At 48.0% G+C, this 23379-nt stretch overlaps 2 protein-coding genes across 3 annotated transcripts; both read right to left on the bottom strand.

The window, feature by feature from the left end:
- Positions 1-1087: 1087 nt before the first annotated feature.
- Positions 1088-16476, bottom strand: Tmem40 (transmembrane protein 40). Of its 2 annotated transcripts, XM_038320160.1 has the most exons (11): positions 16404-16476; positions 15635-15763; positions 10594-10668; positions 8109-8162; positions 6753-6788; positions 6371-6403; positions 5980-6027; positions 2987-3058; positions 2814-2888; positions 2252-2314; positions 1088-1458 (listed from the first exon to the last, which is right to left on the bottom strand). In XM_038320160.1, the coding sequence occupies exons 1-11, from the start codon at positions 16474-16476 to the stop codon at positions 1439-1441; spliced, it is 678 nt and encodes a 225-aa protein (XP_038176088.1). In that variant the 3' UTR covers positions 1088-1438. The 2 variants fall into 2 exon arrangements, with proteins under 2 accessions (XP_038176088.1, XP_038176089.1); XM_038320161.1 differs by lacking the exon at positions 10594-10668.
- Positions 3976-4386, bottom strand: LOC119807929 (ATP synthase F(0) complex subunit C1, mitochondrial-like). Its single transcript, XM_038320162.1, has one exon. It carries the CDS (start codon positions 4384-4386, stop codon positions 3976-3978), a length of 411 nt encoding a protein of 136 aa, XP_038176090.1.
- Positions 16477-23379: the final 6903 nt, after the last annotated feature.

Here is a 23379-nt window from a genome sequence, read left to right as displayed (position 1 = left end):
GCAGCCAGTTCTCTTAACTCCTGAGCCATCCATTCAGCCCTCAATCATTCTTTATAATCTTATTCTGGTCTCACTTTCTGTGTGTTTTATAACTAATTTTTCAACTTAGAATAGGAAGTAATAGATTTCATCATTTTTTTAACTCCTAAAAAACAATCTCAAGTGAGTTTCAGGACAGGCTCTAAAACTACAGAAAAACCCTGTCTCAAAAAGACAAAAAAAAAAAATCTCATTAAGCAGCCATTTTCAACTTGGAACTTCTTATGTAGACCAGGTTAGCCCCCAGCTTGCAGTGACCTTCCTGCCTTTGTCTTCTGAGTGCTGGAGTTACAAGTGTATGATGACATATATGGTCTCTTTGTGTGTTCTCTAGCTTGTCATTGAATAATAGGTAGATTAGTGTGAGCTTACTCACACTAATAATAGTGAGTAATAGAGTGAATACTTGTGAGCTATTATTTATACAATTTACATTGGCATAGATTCTTGCATATTGATACAAATTCAAATTATATTTGTTATATTGAATATGCTCCTACTTCTGTTTACAATATTTCTATACCTATGCAAAGTTATTTTGTCATATTGTATGCATGTATGCTTCTACCTCTGCTTAAGACATTTTGTATATTGATACAGTTTTAGGATATATTTATCATATTGCACTATACATTTCTACCACTGATCAAGATACTTATACATTGTTTACATTTTGGTGTTAACAGAATGTAAGATACTTATACATTGTTCTCATTTGCTGCACAGTTGTTTAAAAATTGTTTAATATTCTAATATGAGGCCTTACTCTTTAAGCTATAAAGGTATTAAGAATTATAGGTCTGCTGGGCGGTGGTGGTGCATGCCTTTAATCCCACCCCTCGGGGAGGCAGAGACAAAGAAGAAACCTAAAGAATATTAGTTGACTCCTTTTTAGCATAGAGAACAGAATGTTTATTTGGGTTTTGAAGGAGTCCAAGGGCAACACGCTAGTCATCGGGTGATGGGGTCACAGCTTTAGTCCCAGACATCTTATCTGTAACAGGTTCCCCTGGGGACATAGCCTGATAGCTCCCTACCTCTGGGCAGTAGACTCTCTATCCCAGGAAGACTCTGCAGGAACTGTGAGCATGGCCTGAGGACCTGAGAAAGACCACAGATGCCAGCCTGTGGGGCCCTAAGATCAGTGGTGTCCCCGATCCTTCTTGCTCATTTAGATGCCACCCCTTCTCTCGTCCCCCTGGAGACTGTGTGTTAATCTGCAGAGCGAGAGCCTGCCCACTGGTGCTAACACTGAGACCACAGGGAAGGAAAGAGCTCTTGATTGCAGGCGTGGGCTCCTGGTGTCTTCCAGCATGGCATTCTGTCTTCTGGGCTCAGGTATGGCAGTGGTTACAGTGGTCACATTGGGGACTGGCTCAGATGCCATCAGACAGAGTTCTCAATCAGTTCTCCTGAACCCTGGAAGGCAAGGGCGGCAGGATGATATAGGATCCTTCAGGCAGTCAAGTCCTGCCCCACCACCACCTCAAATGCCCAAACAACACAGGGAAGGTGGCATGTGGTCCTCCCTGAAGGCACTCCCCGTGGTCCCTAGTTGTGGAGGCATTACCCCTCTCCACCCCCAGCACAGAGACACACTACCCCTGCCTGGCTTCCAGACTCTGAGGCACAATAGCACCAAATGCAAAGTTGCTGGGCTGTTAATCAAAGACAATGGGGTGGGTGTATGGCTCTGTAGCAGAGCAGTTTCTTAGCATATGTGAAGCCTTGGGTCCCATCCTAGCCCCCCCAAACACACACGCACACGCATACGCACACGCATGCACACACAGACTCTACTTTAGCCCAGGCTATGTCGAAGGCAACTGCAAAGATACTTAACACAGCCAGGGAGGAAGTAGAGTTTGGGGAGTGCAGGCTCCTTGCTTTCCTTCAGTGTTCATGCTTACAGCCCTCTGCACCCTTTCTTACTTGATGGGCTGCTTCATGCAGTAAAAATTATACCAATTTTCCAGTGGAGAAACCTGAGGCTCAAAGAGGCTACGAACAGCTGGGCTGTGGCTTGTCTAGCGTGCTGCGGGGCTTGGGCTCCATTGCCAGCACAGAAAAGAGCTGTCTGGGGTCACCGAACAGAGGCAGAACCTGAGCTTCAGCCTCCTGCCTCCAGGACTGTCCCTAGACGGCAGACCTCTTTCAGAGAAGAAAGCCCCAATCACAAGAGTTCGGATAGGGGTGTGTGCAGCACCATTACCTGGCAGCCTGAACTTCTGCAGGAGGGGGATGAAGCCCTGAAGCACCCTGTGGATCCGGTACACTGCTCAGAAGCAAGGGGAGATGTTAGTCAGGATGGTGACCCCTCAAGGGCCCCAGGGTCAGGCTCACTCCCTGCTGCCCCAGGACCGAGGCACACCCCACGCAAACAAAGCCCTAACATGCAATTTTAGGCTAACGTCAATAACAGTGCTGTGGCTATTACACGGAAAAGAGTCACAGGCAGTAATAACAGGGACAGGAAACCCAGCGACCTTGATGCCTGGCTCCCCTCGCTTGTTTTCAGTATCTGAGGAGCTATGCGTGTTTGCTACTTTAAACTGTTTTTGTGGGACTGCCCCCCTTTTTTCCACAAGGTTCTGCCAAGGACCTCTCACCTCTCACTGACCTCACATGCGGTCAGGAAGAAAACACAAACATAAGGAATTGATTTTTAAAAAAAAGTTTAGATCATGACTCTTGGCAAGTGTGATGGCCAGCCACCATCCCCCTCCCCTCCAGGAGCCTGCGGCTCTGTGTGGCTTTCCCACAGGACCGCTTACCCAGCCCAAAGTAGATGCCGATGGTCTCCAGGGAGGCGAAGGTGAGCAGGCCGACACCGAGGGACATGAACCAGTCTTCAAGGGTAGCAGGGAAAGAATAGTGAGTCTTTGGGCTGTAGATCAATGCCCTGTCCTCCCATGCAGCCCCTTCCCAGGTCCCCAGGGAGGCTCACCTGCGTAGTAGTGATAGCATACCAGCAAGGCTCCAATGGCAAAGCAGAGGAGGACGAAATGGAAAAACTCATCTACAAGAAAGGGTAGAGGCTGGCTCTCTCTCTCTCTCTCTCTCTCTCTCTCCCTCCCTCCATCCCTCCCTCCCTCCCTCCCTCTCTCTCTCTCTCTCTCTCTCTCTCTCTCTCTCTCTCTCTCTCTCTCTCTCTCTCTCTGTGTGTGTGTGTGTGTGTGTCTTCTCTATGCAGCCCAGGGTTAACTTCAATTTAGGATTCTTCTGCTTCAAGCTTCAGAGTACTAGGGTTACAGGTGTGTTGCCACGATCCCATGCCTGTTCTTTTGTTTTTATGTGTGTGTTTTTCATTTTACTCTGTAACCCTGGATAACTTGAAACTCTCTCTGTAGACCAAGCTGGCCTTGATATCACAGAGATCCACCTGCCTCTGCCTCTAGAGTACAGGGATTAAAGACATGCACCATGATGCCCAGCTATTTGCCTGTCTGTCTGTCTGTCTGAGACAATGTTCCACTGTGTCACCCTGGCTGTCTTGGAGCTCATAGAAGTCCAACTGCCTCTGCCAGCCTAGTGCTGGTATTAAAGTGTGTGCCACCATGCCCAACTGCTCTATTTTTTATTTTATTTGTGTGGGGGTACATGCATGCCCCCACATAAGCGTGCATCAAGTGCCCACAGGTGTCAGAAGGGTGAATCAGATCCCTTGGAGCTGGAGTTACAGACATTTGTGATATGAGTGCCGGGATCCAAACTCCAGTCCTCTGACAAAGAGGAAATGCACTTAACTGCTGGACCATCCATCCAGCCTCTTCTTGTTTTAAAAATGATGGTGCTCCTGCTCCTGACCAACCAGGGTTTTTTTTTTTTTTTTTGAAAGAGAAATGTTATTGTTTAATGGTAAAGCTTAGCACCCTCCAGCACCAGAACTGGCATGGAGTCGAAGCAGCAGGGACAGCTGGGTGACCCCATGGAGCCTCACATGGGGAAGAGGATGAGGAAGGCGACTGTTAAACAGAAGAGTCCCATGGCCTCAGACAGGGCAAAGCCCAGAATGGCATAGGAGAAGAGCTGTTGCTTGAGAGACGGGTTCCTGGCATAGCCAGTGATCAAGCTACCAAACACTGTTCCAATGCCAGCCCCGGATCCAGCCACACCAACTATGGCAGCCTCAGCACCAATAAACTTGGCAGCTGTGTTAATGTCCCGGGAAACACCACTGGTCTGGAATTCCTGTCTGGCCACCTGGAGAGGGGAGCTGCTGCAAAAAGGCTGTGTAGATGGGGCCTCTGGTCTACTCAAGAGGGAGGCAGACACAGGCCTGATTAGACCCCTGGTACAGGAGCGGATCAGAACTGGAATAACGAACAGTGCCTTAGTGGTCTGCATTTTTCAATCTCCCAGCTTTAGCCCTTGGTCTCCAGGAGTCCCCGTTTGAGCCCTATCTCTCTTCGTTAATTTTGGTACATGCACAGCCATGCAGCTTGGGTTTTATCTCTGTGTTTATTGTTCCCCTGCTCCCTGGGCTCTAGGTCTTCGAGAAGGAGGATCCCAGTCAGCTTCCTGCCCAAGGAAACTCAGCAGCTAGAGCAGCCACACAGGGTGCTCAGGAGCTCATTTGTTGAGAGAGCATTAAAAAACAATCGTGAAACATGCAAAGGCACTGAATGCAAAGCTCTGAGGCTAACAGGCGTGAGAGAGGTTGGATCTCGGGATGCTAGACACTGAGGTAGGGATGTCACCAGGGTCAATAGTGGTCTCCCTGCTTTCTCAGACAAGGGGAATATAAAAGAGAGTTAAGGAAAGTTAGGAATGGTGATACATACTTGTGACCCAATAATGGGGAGGCTGAGAACAAAGAACCCAAGTTTGAGGTCAGTCTGGGTTACATAGACAGAATAAAACACTGCCTCCCACACACTAAACAAAGCAAAAGTCAACCTAGACCAGGGTGAGCAAACCCTGCTGCCCGGGGAAGGGTCTTTCTCAGAGGAAATGAGTGATGTCAGGGCTGAATCAAAGGCTCCAGATTCCAGAGGCAGGGGGATTGCTTTCTTTTGGGGCATAACATGCCCTACAAGTCTCGAAACAAGGCAGACATGACCTGTACTTTGAGACTCTTGGGTTTCCGTCCAGTGAGCCCTTGATGCGCTATCCCCACCCTCAGCCAAACAGTTTGCTATGGTGGTCAGGGACCAAGACTAAGAGAGGGCATAAGCCCAGGATTCTCGTTTCCTGAAAAATGGGAATGTGGGGGGAGCTTTGAAAGTAACTCAAGCTTTTTCTAGAACAACTACCATTTGCTTAATCAGAAAACATGGTGAGGGACCGGAGAGTTAGTTCAGCAGTGAGTACTGCTATTGTAGAAACCCAAGTTCAATTCACACCACCCATCTCTACCAGCCTCTAGCCAGACACCTGTAGCTCTAACTCCAGGGGCTCTGACACCCTCTTCTGGCCTCCTTGGACACATGCACTCTTATAAATATTTTTCTTAATCTTGTAAACAAATTAAAAGCCAAGGTCTCCCTTTCCTACTCTCACGGTCTTCCAGGAAGTCCTCAGAGATTCAGGCTTGGAGCAGAGGAAGGCCTGAAGCTCTCATCACGTCCCCAGTGGAACTTCATGAACCCCACAGCCTAACTATGCCCCGCCACAGGGCATGAGAAACATTTATCATCTCCCGTGTTTTCATGCATAGCAAAGGGAGTATAAGACCGGCTGTCAAGCCCAGGGCATTCCACTTCATTAGCTGTCAGGCCTCCACCAACCATGGGCCTCAATTTCTACATGAAGAGATAGGCATCGCTGCTTGTACTCCACCCCCACACTCCCAGGTGATTAGAGCTGAGGACTTTGCTAACTGTGAGGCCCTTGGCAGAGCTGACTGGGGTTACTGTCATTCTAGCTGCCAGCCATCAAACACACACAGAAATCTGGACCAGCTAGGTGAGCACGGCTCCTAACCATCGACTTCCTTACCGTCCTTCTTTATGTTCAGCCTTGTTAACTGAGAGGCCTCCACTTCTCCTTAAGAGAGAAAAAGAGAGAGATGTGTTTTATAGACTGCTGCTCTGGCCTTAGAGACTTGATTGCTGGGTATTTATGGATCAGACAGTTCTCACAGCAGGAGCAAGAGGCAGGACCCTGAAGGTAGGAGTGGTTGTCCTGGGACCCTCACTGACTTCCTCATCCCCCTAAAGGCCTAGCCCTGTTCTTCCTTCCATTTCCCCTCTGATGGAGACTTCTTCTCGAATCATACGGGTGTTGCATCCCTGCTAGAACTGGCCACTCTCTCAGGCCATTTGTGGTCCTTTCTGGCCCCTCTGTAATCCACACAGCCTCCTGCTGTTCTTAGAGTTTATATATTTACCCCCTGTTGAGCCGGAACCTCTCCTCCGGAGTCCTAGAAATGAGAAATTCAATGTCAGTGCCAGGTAGGCCAAAGCTCCTTGCCAGGGGCTTTCACCCCTGTGACTAGTCACCGGGAGGTCACTAAGAAAAGGCTCTAGGTAATTTTCCAGCCATAGGATCCAAGGGACCTTTCCCAGCTGGCCAATGTCTGCTTCCTCTTGCCTGGACCCCCCATTCCAACATCCCACAACTCCTCTCCTGCCTGTTGCATGCAGCCCGGTCCCTGCAGTTCCCTGGAGTTCCCACGTCTCAGTCATGACCCTGAGAGTGCCTCATCAGGACAGCACCCAGACATCACTCAACTCCAGTATCCTTGACCCCCTCTGCTTCCTGCGACTCACCTGACTCCCCAGCAAGCACCATTTCCCCAGCAGCACCTGCATGGAAGGAGAATCAGTGAGCACACACATGATGGTGCTCTCCTGAGAAGGAGCGCTATGGAGGAAGGTAGGCTACGTGGAGACTTACACTGATCTGGTATAGGCTGGATAGGGACTGGAGCAGACAAAGGGTTCCTGCTCCATCTAATTGGCAATTACCCCATCACCTCAAGTCGTGGAAAGCTAGTGCTTTTTACTTTAAACAAAGCAAAATCGTGACTGGAGAGATGGTTGAGAGTACCAGATGCTCACAACCTCCTGTAGTACCAGCTTCAGGGGATCTGATGCCCTCTGCTGGCCTCTTCTGGCACTGCGCTCATATGCCTAAACCCGCGCTCAGACACATACTTATAAAAATGTGGTACAGGAGAAATAGCTCCTCTTTCAGAGGACCTGGGTTTGGTCCCCACCCTCATGGCAGCTTAAATCTATTTGTAACTCTAATTCTAAGAGATCCAACTCCCTTTCTAGCCTCCACAGGCATCCACATAGTACACAGACATACATGTAGGCAAAACACTCAAACGCAAAATAAATCTTTAAAATAAAGAAAAAATGAAAATCTTTCTAAAATCAAAATAACAACAAAAATCCTTTAGTTCAGTCTCTAGTGTTCAAATAAATGAATAAATAAATTTAGATAAGCAAATAAGACAACACAAAGATCATGCACAATGCCCGTGCTCAGAGGCAGCCATGAGCTATAGTCCAATATGTACTGTGTGGATCTTCTCACTCTGAGTGTACCCGTGTTTCTTGCTGTTTCTCTGGTCATTACCAGGAGTTGGGGGTTAGGCGGATATTGGGGACCTGACTCTCTCACTGGGTAGTGTGCATCTGGGGGCTCTTTGATGAACTAAGTCGGTCCGCAGACTTTCCTGCCCCATCACAGTGCTGCTGACCAAAGCGTCCTATCGCTTACACTCATCTCTGTGTTTTCTGCACCTCCTCGCCATCGTGCAGGGCTCTGGGAAACAGTTCGTAAACGGGGATGCGGGATCTGAGATTTTCTTAAACGGTGCAGGGTTCCAAGAGAGGGAGTGGGTCATACCCATTTTGCTGATGGTAAAACTGGAGCCCAGATCTGTGGGTGACCAGTCAACACCACGCTGAAAGTCAGGGTTCCAGTCAGCAGTGAAGACTGACTGTCCTCGAATCGCTGTAATCACGGCAGAGGGCACCCTAGTGCCACCTGGATTGCTGCGGCCTGGCTACCTCATGTATCTGCTTGGGATCATGAGACTCCACCCCTTGTCCTGCCCACCGGTCCTCAGCCCTCATGATTCTCTTCCCCAAAGCCAGGGGACAAGCAGTCACCTCCATAGAGCTGGAGCTCATCCTTCGGCACCTCCAGGTCCCCGTGGTCAGCACCTGTGGAGACAAACCTTGTCCGAGCGCCACCTCCCTCCTCCCACATCTGGCCTCCAAAAGGTAAACAGAATCACAGGGCCTTACCCTCAGTGCCCCCTAGAGTTACTATGTTCTCTCACTGACATGAAACTTCATGTCTGACTGGACCTGAGGCAGTCAAGAGTAGTTAATGCCCGTGGGAGAGATGGCTCAGAAGGTAAGAGCACTGGCTGCTCTGGCAGAGGACCCAGGCTCAGTTCCCAGCACCCACATGGCAGTTCACAATTTCCTGTAATTCTATTTTCAGGCGATCTGAACCCTCTTCTGGCCTCTGTGGGCATAGGCATGTACATGGTACATATACATACAGGCAGGCAAAACACGCCTACACATAAATAAATTAACCTTTAATTTTTTAAAATAAACTTTATTTTATTTTATTATGTATACAATATTCTGTCTGTGTGTCTGCCTGCAGGCCAGAAGAGGGCACCATACCCCATTACAGATGGTTGTGAGCCACGATGTGGTTGCTGGGAATTGAACTCAGGACTTTGGGAAGAGCAGGCAATGCTCCTAACCACTGAGCCATCTCCCCAGCCCTTAAATTTTATATAATAAGAATACTTGTCATTCACTAAGCTCTAAGGTGTGCCAGTGGTGCACTAAGTAATTGATATTGAATGTTTCCTTTCAGTTCTCTGGGAGAGAGTACGGAGAGGGCCTCAGGGCTCGCCTACCTATTCTGCAGGCAAGGCTGCTGAGGCTCAAAGGTTCGAGGACAGCTCAGGGAGCAGCTTAGCGGGAGAGAGCTCGCCTAGTGCGTGTGAGACACTGATCTGACCCCAGCACAGGGATGTGCGGTGATGGAGAGAAAAGCAAAAAGTAAAATGATTCTGCCAAACGTACAGGTCTCTTGTAGAACCCGAGTTCCTGGTGTGGTTGTTGTTTTTTTTTTTTAATTTGTTGTTGTTTTGTTTATTCATCATCATCATCATCATCATCATCATTATGGGCGCTGGAGATCGGGCTTCTCCGTGCTAAGCACAGACTCTGCCTTGAGCTACATACCCAGGTCCCCGGCTAAGTTGCACCTCTAGAAATAGAACCTAGACTCAACTTCAGCATCGTAAGTAGTGTTTACCAAGCACTTTGCACACCAGGCTCTGTAATAGACATTTATTCATTAATTTCCATTCTTTCCCTGATGTTCCCGTCTTTCCACATTTATTTGTTTATTGTTTGTTTGTTTTGGCAAAAGTAATTTCCCAGGACTAGAAAGATGGCTCAGAGTTTAAGAGCACTGGCTGCTCTTGCAGAGGACCCAGGTTCAGCTCCCAGCCTCCACCCACAAGTTGGCTCAGAACAATCTGTGACTCCAGTTCCAGGGGATCAGATACCCTCTTCTGGCCTCTATGGGCACCGTGCATGCATATGGTACACACACATACATGCAGACAAACACTCACATACATAAGTGATACTTTTTTTGGGGGGTTTTTCGAGACAGGGTTTCTCTGTGTTCCAGGACAAGCTTTGGAGCTTGTCCTGGAACTAGCTGTTGTAGACCAGGCTGGCCTCAAACTCACAGAGATCCACCTGCCTCTTCCTCCCGAGTACTGGGATTAAAGGCGTGTGCCACCACCGCCTGGTGATACATTTTTCAAAAGGGGGGGTGTTGAGGTTGTAGCTCAATGTAGCTCAGTGGAAAAACACTTGCATGAACCTGGGGTACCACCCTAGTATTGCAATAAATAAATAACTTCACTATCATAATTACTATCGATATCTTTATGCTTTCCTGTTCTGTAAACTATTCTTTTTAATATTTATTTAATTGCATGGGGGCATGGAGCTCTTGCCACAGTGTGCATATGGAGGTCAGAAGACAGCTTTAGAAGTCAGTTCTCTCCTATGTGAGTCCCAGGCATGCAATTCAGGTCTTCAAGCTTGGTGGCAGGTGCCTTTAACCTGCTAAGCCAGCTCACCAGCCCCATTCTTCCTGTTTTGGGTAAGATGTATTACACATACATCTGAGGTGAAGTGAGTTCCGTGACTTGCCACTTATCGTGCCAGAGCTAGAGAAATGCTCATCAAACACAAACAAAGGAGGGTATGATGGCACACACTTTCCCCAGCAGACAGAGGCAGAGGATCTATGTGAGTTCGAGGCCAACCTGGTCTACGTAGTAAGTTCTAGAATAGCCAAGGCCACACAGTGGAACACTGCCTCAAGACATACAAACCCACAGCCATGACTATCACCAAGACAGAGCCCAGCTTTCTGCTTCAGTCTGGCTGTTGTAGCTGTTAGCTGTTATAGGACGTTAGGTAGACTATTTCCCGTTCATATGGTTACAGACAGCACTTTATGAGGAACCTCCTCATACAGCCCCACTAAGCTCTGCAGTGATCCAAGAAGCAAAGGGAAGGTGGGGAGCCTGCAGCCTACCAGGAGAGCCGTCCCTGTGGGCTTTCCTTCGATGTCCCCTGGGACCTCCGGAGTGCTGGTCCTCTTCGCTGCTGTCTGTGAGGAGTAAACACAAGCTGTAGGGCCTCAGGCTGGAAGGAGCCAGGACCACTGTTGCTCTGGTGGATGTTCTCGGTGACCCCACTTTGCCTGGCTGCAGATTAGGACAGCGGCCCCTAACTTTCTGTGTCACTGTCCTCTTCGTGTTTTCTGACTGGACCCTACTGCTCAGGGAAGCGGCTGCCCAGGGAAGCTTTCCTGAAGAGGCAACCAAGTTCTGTGACGTGCCATCTTATAGAGAGTCCACCAAGCACAACGGTGTGTCATCTCTGTCCTCGTGACATCATGTGACTCTGGGTGTCTGCTGCTGTGTGTCTACTGGCCTGGAACTCTTTCCCACTTGTCTTCCTGATTGTGAAGCTAAACTGAGGTCACATGTCCTATAGAAACTGTATTCATGTTGCTCAGACCCTCATTGGCCTTGCCCTCCCCACCTGGGATTTCTACGGCTCTAGCTGTCTTGTTCCTGAGTCAGTTCACCAGGAGGGCTGGAGGATTTCTGTCTCTCCACCCACCTGAGCTCCTGAAGATCACAGTCCCCCTCTTCCGTTGTCTCAGGCTGCCTAGCCTGGAGCAGGAAGCTGAAGGCGTGGCTGAGCTGTGTCTATCTTAGACTAGTCAGTGGTCTAAGAATTCAGAGCCAGGAGTTCCTGGCAGTAGAACTTTCTCTCAGAACTACACAGATGGCCCCAGATGAGTTCCCTCCGTGTGCTTAGGGACTTCCTGATCAATTGTGGATTCATTAAAATTCCAGGAAGTCCAGCAGCTGTGCTTCCAAATCAGTGTTCATGTAATTTCAGCTGACACAGAAGAGCCGGCTGGTAATATGGTCTCTTGTTATCCATGGGACAAGGTTCTAACACTTGCCGCACACACCAAAATCCACAGACACGCCAGTCCCTTACACACAAGTGTAGTATTTGCATAGACACTGTACGTGTCCTTGATGGAGGACTTTCATTGGTTAATTAATAAAGAAACTGCTTGGCCCAATAGGTCAGAACATAGGTGGGTGGAGTAGACAGAACAGAATTCTGGGAGAGAGAAGGCAGACGCTTCAGGCAGTCGCCATAGGCAGTCGCCATGCCTCTCCTGTGTTGGATGCAGGTTAAGATCTCCTGGTAAGCAACCACCTCGTGGTGCTACACAGATTACTAAATATAAGTTAAAGCAAGATATGAGAATTAGCCAATAAGAGGCTGAAACTAATGGGCCAGGCAGTGTTTAAATGAATACAGTTTCCGTGTAATTATTTTGGGTGTAAAGCAAGCCGGGTGGTGGGATGTGGCCTGCTGCTCCTTCTATATGTCCTCTTGTGCTGTTTTTCTTAATTTAAAAAATATGTATTTATGCTTGGTCGGGGAAGCACATGCTACAGCGTATGTGCAGACGTTCAGAGGACAACTCTCTTTTTTCTAAATTCTCACTAAAATTATTTATTTATTTTATGTGCATTGGTGTTTTGCCTGCACGTATGTCTGTGTGAGGGTGTCAGATCCCCCCCGGAACTGGAATCACAGACAGTTGTGAGCTGCCATGTGGGCGCTGGGAATCGAACCCAGGTCTTCTGGAAGAGCAGCCAGTACTTTTAATCACTGAGCCATCTCTCCAGCCCCAGAGTACAACTTTCTATAGCTGTTTTTCTCCTTTTACCATGTGGGTCATGTGGGTCCTAGGGACTGAACTCAGGTGGTCAGCTTGGCAGCAAGCACCTTTACCCACTGAGCCATCTTGCCGACCCCTCTTTGTTATTTAAAGCACCTCTAGATTACTTGTAATATTTACTACAATGTGAATGCTACATAATTCATACTTGGTGTTGTTAGTAATATGATAATTAAACAGCCATCTGTGTTCAGTATAGGCACAGTTTGTCTGTTTTTCACCCTGTGGTTGGCTGGATCCGAGCATGCGGAGTCCATGGATAGGGAAGACTGACTGCAAATCAAGCTAACAGATGTGTGTTTATCTTACTGAATAAGATGTGGGTGACTTTATCCTCACCCCTTTTACTTTTGAGACACGGTCTCGTCATCTAGTCCTGGCTGGTTTAGAACTCACTAGAGAGCAGAACAGCCTCGGATTTGTGGCAATCTTCCTGCCTCTGTCTCCCGAGTGTTGGGATCACAGGCATGTGCCATCATCTCTGTTGTGCGCTCCCTTTTTCCTCCACATTCAAGCTCTGTTCCATTTTTCCAGTCCTCATCAGTCCAGACTCAAACACGATAAACAAAGAGACAACAACAGATGAAAGCGACAGGAAGAAAGCAGCGAGGCCTCAAAAGCTCAGTTAGAGGTCTGAAACTGTGGCTACCTCCCGTGGCTTGGGGTGCATCCACGATTCCAAAAACCATACGAGACCCTGGCTCCCTCAGAGACTCCAGGTTACTGAGGACCTACTATCCTCCAGACAGGGCTCCAAGCCCTCCAAAAGAGGAGCTGGCCAGAACCTGCTTCTCCACTCTGCACAGACTCCAGGCTCCTTGCAGGGGCTCTGGACAATGAGGAGGACCCAATTTCCTCCCCCAGTGGGCTCCAGAATGTCTTCTTGGATGCCCATGACTCCCGCCCTACTGACACGTCTATCAGCTGTCCCAGACATCAACTGTCATGGGCCACCTCACAAGCTCAGACACGGCACGCCAATACAGACACTGGCCTGGGCTGCTTTGAACGGAAAAAGAATTTTCAGCCCCCAAAGAAAGGGGAACCCCAGAAACTGCCTTTTATCAGGCTACCAGATTCCCACAGAACAGAGGTCAGACAGAAATCACAGCTACAAACATCTGACAGACAATATCACTCACCAGTGGTCCAGAAACCTTCGGGGTGAGGGTCCGGGGGTCTTGGGGATCCGGGACAAGCCCTCAAATATTGTGTCCGAGTCCAAGGACCCCCAAGAGAACCACCACGGAGCCACACTTCCAAATGAAAAAGCAAGATTTAGTTTATTAAGCACGGGCTAGCATGGGTCCTCTGCCTCACAGTCTGATGCAGCAGACAGAGGGAGAAGGACCCCGTCTACTATTGTATGGGGTTTATAAAGACAAAAAACACAAAGCAATTACAAGGTTTCAGTCTCAAAATATGAAATTACGTATCCTATATTATAATTGGCTAAAGCTGAGGTAAAGCTCAGCTGTTAGCTCCTGATAGGCTATTAGTATTTAAGGGGGATAGCAACAGCCCCCCTGGTTACGTCCTCCAGACATCTGCTGACCCTGTGCTAACCACAGGGGCAGCTTGAAATATTGCCCAGCTGATATTACCCAGCTGATTGGGGAAGTTGGGTGGGGGGAATGGGCTGCAGTTAGCAACTTTATGTAATTTAAGTTTCTCCATTAGCTAATACTTCCCCTAAAGAGGGGTCCTACAGCCTTCAGCTTATCCTGGGGGCTGGGGTACAGTTCAAGATCCCAAAAGGGCCCAGCACAGAAATGGAATCTTTTCTGGCTTTTCAATTTCCTTCTTTTCTTTTTTTTTTTGATTTGTCTATTTATTCATGTGTTTATGACTGCTCTGTCTTCCTGCACAGCAGAAGAAGGAATCTGATCCTATTACAGATGATTGCGAGCCACCATGTGGCTGCTGGGAATTGAACTCAGGACCTCTAGGAAAGCAGTCAAGTGAGTTATCCTTAAGTGAGTTATCCTTCCTTCACCCCCCATTTCCTTCTTTTCTATATTTTACAAATATACATCAATGAGAAAGAAAAACAAGGATCTTCATTGCAAAGTATCAAACAACATGGAAAATATAAATAAAATAAAACTTCAGATTCTATCACCCAGGAACAATGTCCATTAACAAATGCTTGACAATTTTTCAGTTTTGCCTATGATTTATTCATAACATAAATTTGGGGTTTAAAGGGTGTGTTTGTTTATTTTCTGTTTGCTTGCAGCAGTTTCTCTGTGTGGCTCAGGCTAGTCTGGGACAGCCTGCTCATTATTCTGCCTCTGGCTCTAAAGTGTTGGGATTATAAGTGTATATCACAAATAAATGGATCTAGAAAACATCATATTAAATGATGTAACCCAGACCCAGAAAGACAAATATCATATGTACTCACTCATAAGTGGCTTTTAGACATAAAGCAAAGAAAAACCAGCCTACAAATCACAATCCCAGAGAATCTAGATAACAATGAGGACCCTAAAAGAGACATACATGGATCCAAACTACATGAGACGTAGAAAAAGACAAGATCTGAGTAAATTGGAAGCATGGGGACCCTGGGGAGGGTAGAAGGAGAGGTGAGAGCTCAGACCCACCGTGTAAAGTAGATCACAGTGCTGACTCTCCAATTGAGCAAGCAGAGAACCTACTCCCATACACTCCCCAGTCCCAGAAAGACCTCCAAGTTTGTAACTGAGCTTTCTTAAAGCAGGTCACATAGCCTCCCTGGGCTTCACCTGTAAAATGAGACTACCAATATATCAGCTCTTTCTTAATGGGGTCCTGCAAGAATTGGTTGAGTTGGTTGAGTTCTTACATGTAAACTACTTGGAAGAGTACCTGGTAGTAACCACTCAATAAATGATAGCTCCAATGTGGTTATAAATTCAGCCTTAGTTGGGCGGTGGTGACACACTCCTTTAATCTCAGCACTCCAGAGTCAGAGGCAGGCAGACCTCTGTGAGCTCAAGGTCAGCCTGGTCTACAGAGCCTGGTCTAGCGAGTTCCAGGACAGGCTCCAAAGCTACACAGAGAAACGCTGTCTTGAAAAACCAAAAAATAGAAGAAAAAAAAAGAAAAAAAAAAGAGAAACCAAAAAATAAAAAATAAATTCAACCCTATATGTTTTCTAAATTTATTTCTATTAGTGTGTGTGTGTGTGTGTGTGTGTGTGTGTGTGTGTGAGTGTGTGTGTGTTTCTGGGGATGGAACCCAGGGCTCTGTACTTATGAGGCAAGCACTGTACTATCAAGTCATACCCCAGTCCTAAGAATGTTTGCTATACCTGAGGAGGAGGAGGAGGAAGAAGATGAGGAGGAGGAAGAGGAGGATGATGATGAGGAGGAGGAAGACTTGTCTCTCTCAGATCGTTCGTGGGCCTTCTCATCCTGCTTGTGGAGCTCTGTCTCTTGGTCTGGAGGTACACAGGCAAGGTGGTGAGTGCTTCCTGCCCCCTACTCCCTCCCTGGCCACAGTACAGCTTCTCCAAGAAGCACTACTCAGTGAACCAACAGGAACTACTCCCTTGAACATCCAAGGCCAATGGGAGGTGTCCAAGATCAAGACCTCTGGGTAGGGGTAGAGGTGTCAAAGACAGCCCTAGGCAAACATTCCTCTGCATACAGACCCTAGAAAAGAGGCTTCTAAGGCCCTTTCCCCCTTGTCCCCATCCCCCACCTGGAGAACTCCAGACTCAGAGTGGGCACTGGTTCAGCGTTCTCTAAGTCACACAGAGAGACAGCCTGTGGTCAAGTCCTAAACCTTCCCTTTCTCCAAGGACAGATGCATGAGACCCTTCCCAGCTTCTAGAGATGCTCCTTGCCTCCTAAACAAGCTGCCCAGAAACTTCTCAAATTCTGGGGAGCAACTGAGTACCTGCTGAGCTAGAAAGTGTGGGGAACAGGCACGGGAATGGAAAACCACTTCTTTGCTACAGCTTTGATGTGGCCTTCATGCCACATGACCTGAGCAGGAACTTTGATGGTCCCAATCCCATCCATGCTGGACCCACACCCCAGAGACCATGCTCAGAGGATCTGAGAAGGCAAACTTACAGTCCAGATTTTCTGTTTCCCTGTGGACTCCACTGCTGTCTTGAGACTGGGAAGAAGATCCTGAAGCCTCCATCACTTTCCCTGGAAGAACAGTGAGTTGTTAACTTTGCTTTAGTTAATATTCTTCATATGTAAAGAGCTTGGCAAAGGAATAAGGGAAGGAAGGAAGCACACAACATTTGAAGTTATAAGCATTTTTGGTTTTTGTTTGTTTTCTTTTTTCATTTCTTTTCTTTTTTTTTCTTTTTTTGTCTTTCAAGATAGGGGTTCTCTGCTTTGGAGCCTGTCCTGGAACTAGCTCTTTTAAACCAGGCTGGCCTCAAACTCACAGAGATCCGCCTGCCTCTGCCTCCCGAGTGCTGGGATTAAAGGCGTGTGCCACCACTGCCACGCAACAAAACCCCTTTTACGGTGTGCTATTCTGTTAGTCTTAGGTTTTTGTGTTTTCTTTGTTGTTGTTGTTCGGTTTTGTTTGGTTTGTTTGTTTGTTTTGTTTTCTCGAGACAGGGTTTCTCTGTGTAGCTTTGGAACCTGTCCTGGAACTAGCTCGAACTCACACCTCTGCCCACCTCTGCCTCCTGAGTGCTGGGATTAAAGGCGTGCCTGACAGTCTCTACTTCTTACCTTTTTTTTTTACATTTATTTATATAAAGGTAGAAAAACAACAGGAGCTGCTGGGGAGATGGGTCAGCACTTGTTATACCTGGGCATGGTGGCACCCAGCAGTCGGGTGGCAGAGGCCAGCAGATCTTTGAGTTTGTGGCCGGCCTGGTCTACATAGGGAGTTCTAGGCCAGCCAGAGCTGCATAGTAAGACCCTGTCTCAAAGAAACAAAGTAACAAGAACAAAAAGAGCACTTGTTGCTCTTGCAGAGAACGTGGATTCCATTCCCAGCACCCACATAGTAGCTCACAATGATCCCTAACTCCAGTTCCATGGGATCCTACTCCATCTTCTCGCCTTGGAGGGGCACTACAGGCAACGATATACAGACACACACGGAAGCAAAACACCCATACACATACAATAAATACATTCAAAACAAAAACACATGCCACCCTGTACCTGTATTACGTCACTCATTTACAAAGGGCATGTGACCAGTTTCCTCTGCACTGCCGACAGACCAGTCAGGTAGGAGCAGGATCAGCCCTCGTCTGTGAATTCCCAGACAATAAAAGATCTTTTGAAAGATGGTCTTATTTGACCCTTACAATAATCCTGCAAGGTCAGCTGTTGTGGGATATTTGACCGCACTGTGAAACCTTGAGACTGTGGATCGGGGGTGGAGCCAACGACTAGTTGACAAGAATTAGCCAGAGAGCACGAAGGATCTTGGAAGACAGAGTTTCTCTGATCTAGCGGGTTTTCACCCCAGTATCCGACTTCCGAGACTTTACTGGTAAATAGAACAACAGAGACTGAAAACAGCAGGCAGCTTTGCTATGCATCTATACGAGGTGTTGGCTCTCAGAGATGATCTCACACAGGCTGGGACTCCAGAGTTCAAATTCTGTGTCTCACACCTGGAAACAGTGACCAAACAGGGACACAAACTTGCTCATGGGCTACCATGAAGGCAGGTCAGAATATTTATGGGTGGATGGTGAAGACCAAGCCAGGAGTTGAGAACTGAGTCCCTTTGGGACAGCGTGCTCAGCTTGCCTGAGCTTCTGAGAAATCACTAGGGGTCACTAGAAGTGTCTCTGCAGGTGGGGACACAAAAAATCCAAATGGCTAGAAGAACAGATTGTGGGGAGGAAATACACATGACTGGGTCCAACCTCCTGATTTTAGATAATCCAGAAACTATCAACCAAAGACTACATTTCCCAAGAATCCCTTGAAGTTGGGTGTAGCCATGTGTTCCCTCGCTAATAGACAGGAGCAGATAGAAAAAATGGCCTGGTGGGAAATGCTTAGTGGATGTGGGTGAAGTAGGAAATCAGGCCATTCTGTTTTCACACACACACACACACACACACACCTCTGCTATTTAAGTGTTACTGACATGAAAGCAAGTAACTTCCACACACCTTTACTTCATGTTTCATGTAAGGCTCCTCAGAGGATCGACATTCCCACAAGATCATGAACCTAGACAAGGCAGGGACTCGGGCTAATTTATGTTTCTGATTCCCATTCTCTACATGCACAGGGTGAGGCACAGAGCAAAAGGTGACGGCGAGGACAAGGAGGATGGCAAGGGCTATGATGAGGATGAAACAACTCTCAGGGCTGCCAGACAGTCACCACTACCCAATCAGGGCTCACTGTGATTGTACCCATTTTATAGGTAAGAATGCCAAGGCACAGAGAAGCTGAGGAACTTGCCAGGCACACATAGCTTGGAAGGGACTGAGCAAGGGCTGCTTTCTGTCCAGGTTGAGAGACTGGAGCCCAGCTGGCACCAATGCCCAAACCTGTCACCAGCATCAGGAAAGAAGCCATAAACAGTCACTAGTAGCATTATGAAATTCTGCTGCCCTGGCTTAGATTTAGCCACTCCAGATACCGGAGTGAGTGTCTTCATAGGCTAGGGAACTTCCAAGGGCATGTTTTTGGTTTTTTTCAGAGACAGGGTATTGTTGTATCACCCAGGCTGGTCTTACACATCTGAGCTCAAGCCATCCTCTCCTCTGAGTAGCTGGGTCTGCGGGGGCACATACCAAACTCAGCTTTCTCAGATAGTATGGTGCTGACCCATCAGAAGGGGCAAATGGAAACTTCTCAGAGGTAGGGCCTGAGGTGGCCCTTCCTCTTTTAGTATCTTTGCCCCATCTTCCCAGAGCTCTGTCTGCCTCTGCTTAAGTGCTGGGACTGAAGGCGTGCCCCACAGCACCTAGTTTGTTTTATTGCTCTTGCTACTATTTGTTCAGTTAGGGTCTTCCTATATAGCTCAGGCTGGTCCAGTTAGGGTCTTCCTAGAGTCCAAAGCAGCTGACCTATCAGCAGGGGCAGATGGAACCATCACAGAAGGACGGTGTTGGGTCCCCTGGAACTCGTTTGTGAGCCACCATGTGGGTGGTGAGAACCAAATCCAGGTCTTCTGCAAGAGCAGGCCTTTCAGCATCTGAGCCACCTCTGTGCCCAGGCCCTTCCTCTTTCCGTGTTCTCATCCCACGCTGCCAATGTCAGCATGGCATCTGTGTGCCCAGGACTAGTTCCTCCACCAGGTTCTCACTGTCACCTGCCTGCTGGGGGTGCTAATGCCCACAGCACACAACTTGTTCTCGGCCTCACAACTGTTCCTCCTATGTCCCTGCCACACCACCCAGGAGGGAAGTACCAGAGGACTCTGTTTCACAGAGGGGAAATCTAAGGCCAGGAAACAAAGGAACCTGTATGTGGTCACTGCTGTGGTCTGAATATGTGGCCGGGGTGCATTGGGAAACTTCATCTCCAAGCAATGGTGTTGGGGAGAGGCCTAACAGGAGATCAAACCCCAAGGACTGCCCTGGCCACTACACTGACTTGTAAAAGCAAGCTTGCGTGGCATAGTGGTGCACGCCTTTAGTCCGAACACTCAGAAGGCAGAAAAGGGTAGATATATGTGAGTTTGAGGCCAGTCTGTTCTATATAGTGAGTTCCAGGACAGCCAGCGATACATTGTGAGACCCTGTCCCAAAAACAAAAAGAAAGAAGAAAAGAAAAGAAAAAGAAAAGAAAAGAAAAAGAGAAGGAGGAGGAAGGAAGGAAAGAAGAAAAAAGAAAAGCAAGAAAGCAGGACGGGGCTGTGGCTCGGTTGTTAGAGTGTTTACTTAGCCTATTGTTCACAAGCCCTTGTCCCTGGTCCCTGGTCCCTGGTCCCTGGTCCCTGGGTCCACCTCCAGCATCATATAACATGGCTATGATGGCTCACATCTGTAATCCCAGCCCTGGGGAGATGGAGGCAAGAGATTTCAGAATTTAAGGTCATCTTTGGCTATATAGAGAGCTGAAGGCCAGCCTGGGCTACATGAGAATCTGTCTCAAGCAAACAGCAACAGCAACAAAACAAAAACAAAGCAAGCCTGGCCCTGGTTTGTTTTGTCCCCTGTTAGGAGGCACAGAGTTCTTGGGCTCACAGATAAACACAGATAGCACGGAGTGTGCCTCCCTTTCCTTGTGGGTTGTCACCTTACAAGGTTTCCTTACACACGTGTGACTGGCCTTGGTGACCTTCCTCGGCTGCTCCTCCAGTCACTGGATGAATGTCCCAATCTTCCAATCTTACCTTATCTTTCTGGGGCCAGAACTCATCTGGAGCTCCCTCAACTTCCAATGCCCAACTAGGTATACCTCCAATATTCGCTAGGCTGCAAAGGCACAGGGGCCTTGGAGGTAGTAGGGACGTGCGGGAAAGGAGGAAAATCAAATAGCTTCACAAGATCTTACCACTTAGGACCTGGTTTAGTCCCTTGAGCATTTTTATGACTGTTGTAAGAAATGTCTGCACTTACAGTGGCTCCATACAAATCACATTTCGAGGTTAGCACATTAGAAAGTCAACATGGGCTTTTCCTTCATTTCAGTGCTGGGGATTGGAGCAGGGCTCAGCGTACCGGAGCAGCATCTACTGGGCTTGCACCGTCAACTCTGTTTTCACTTTATTTATTTGTATATTTATGGACAGAGGAAGGAGAGGGAGGAACAGCCAGATATAAGATGGACATTCCCGGGCTAAAACCCCGACGTAGACAGGGATGCATTCCTCTCTAGGGGCTGTCCTGAAGACTTTCTTCTTTTCATTTATGGAGACCAGATCGTATGAAGCCAGACTGGCCTTGAACTTGCTGTGTAGCCTGGGCTGACAGTTCAGTTCCTGATCCTCCTGCCTTGATATCCCAAGTACTAAGATTACAAACACACACCACCATGCCCACCATGGCCGGCCTCTTTTTGTTTTTTTTTTTTTATATCATCCGTAGTAATGTCCCCCAACCTCTGTCCTCATGCCCCACCCTTGCTCTAAGGTCCTCAAAGCAGCCTTGCTCTGACCGCCACCTGCTGCCCCCTTTTGTCCGTCTTTAAGGGCCCTTATGGGACTTTAAAAAAGGCCTGGGCTGGCATGTATTCTCAGGTATGATCCCATTGCTGATCAGCATTGGGGTTTGACCTGCTCCATTTCCAGCCTGGACTGGCTCCCCACTCTTTGGCAACCTGGTGGTCCCTGCTCCTAGGAGTCACCATATTGATGTCCAACAGTGCAAACATCCCATTGGCATAGCACGCTACAGCCTAGAACCTCCTGGATTCAGCTTCCTGGGTAGCAGGGACTAAAGGAATGCACCACCACACCTGGCCCAGGTACAGGTTTAAATCTTTGTGGCCATCAACCTAATTTACAGTTGCTGGCATTTGAATGCCAACACTACAGAGGATCTACTTGATCTGGTTTTTTATTTGTTTGTTTTGATTTTTTTAAAAAAATATTTATTTTAAACTGTGTTTGTGTGGGTATGTACACTTGAGCACAGTCCCCATGGAGACCGGAGGTGTCAGATCCCCTAGACCTGGCTGTTGGGAGGCGTGGGAATTCAGGTCCTCTATAAGAACTGTACACGGCTCTTAACTACCGAGCCATCTCTTCAGTCCAAAGGACCTACTCATCTCTATCTCAGTGCCTAGCACAGCAGCAGTCCAGCAAACACTGAGTTTTCTTCTTCCAAAGCCAGCTGCTCTGTGTGTGTGTGTGTGTGTGTGTGTGTGTACAGATGTGCTTCCCTTGCACACACACGTAGATGCAGAGATTGACATCATATCTGCCTATATTGCCCCATTTTTTGAGAGCAGGCTTTCACTGAGCCTGGCACTCCCCAGTTTGCATACTGGATAGCCATCAAGTTCCCAGGAGCCACTGGTCTCTCTCCTAGCACTGGTGCCACCATGCTCAGCTTTTTACGTGAGTGCTGGGGATCTGAACTCAGATCCTCATGTTTGTAGAGTAGGCCCTTTGCCCACTAAATCATCTCCCCGATCACTAGGTTTCCTGTCTGAGCCCATCATGCTCCTGGAGCCCCAAGTTCCAAGGTCAGAAAAGCAGAAGGAATTTCCTTCCTCACTAGCCAGCCAAAGCCTGAGAAGGTCCCGGAAGCCCTTTGTCCACTGCACTTTCCCTGAGTCCCTGGGAGGGGATTGAACTTCAGAACTGTTCCTTGATGCATTCTTATTCTTGTCCCTGCTAGCAGACCGTGCTGGCCTCAGTTTCCTTACCTGTACAATGGGTGCTAAACTCTGTTGTTCTGAACACTATGGGAATTAAAATATAAAGTCTAAAACCTAAAAGAGTTCACACAAAACATAAGCCCCCTCCCTTCTAGATACACAATGTCTCCCAAATTTAACTAATGATCTGGCTTCACGGAACCATGAATTCCTAAGAGTTGTTGGAGGTTTTAAGTCAGGATCCAGCATCAGGAGAGAATGTGGTGGTTATCTAATTGTTTTGCACCTGTAGATAGACTGGTTCAATGCCAGAACCTCTCCCATATGGCCGGCCTGTTTCCAGCCTCCCCTCTCCAAACACCGCTGGATAGCTTTGGACCTGTTTCCCCATCTCTGCGGCACCTTCCCAGGGCTGCCGTTCTAGTACAAGAACACTCCCTTCTAGATTAGCCTTCCAGGTTAACCTGTCTAGTCACAAAGAACCTTGGGGCTCAGGCATGATGGGACCTGCCAGAGAAACTAGAACAGCGTTTAACAACTTATGAGGACAGCGGGCCTTTAACATGCTCTGACGGCAGGAAGCTTGTGTTTTAGTGCCTTGTGAGACTTGTGCAATGTGAAGATTACAGACTCTGAGGTCTGCAGGAAAGAACGCTCCTTCATGTGGTCTCTCTCCTCGACTGTGCAAGAGCCCAGTCCTTTTCCCCAGAATTCAGTCCACACAGCCTTGATGACCTCAGGGTCGAAACACCCGCCCCTGGAATTCAGGCCTGGGTGCAGTCACTGCCGGTTGTGGACAGTACCTGCCTCTCAGATCCATCACTCAGAA

Source organism: Arvicola amphibius, chromosome 2 (genome assembly GCF_903992535.2).
Source record: "Arvicola amphibius chromosome 2, mArvAmp1.2, whole genome shotgun sequence".
In the NCBI taxonomy this organism is placed as follows: domain Eukaryota; kingdom Metazoa; phylum Chordata; class Mammalia; order Rodentia; family Cricetidae; genus Arvicola; species Arvicola amphibius.
The sequence above is the reverse complement of the archived record's forward strand: the minus strand, read 5'-3'. Positions and strand labels throughout refer to the sequence as shown.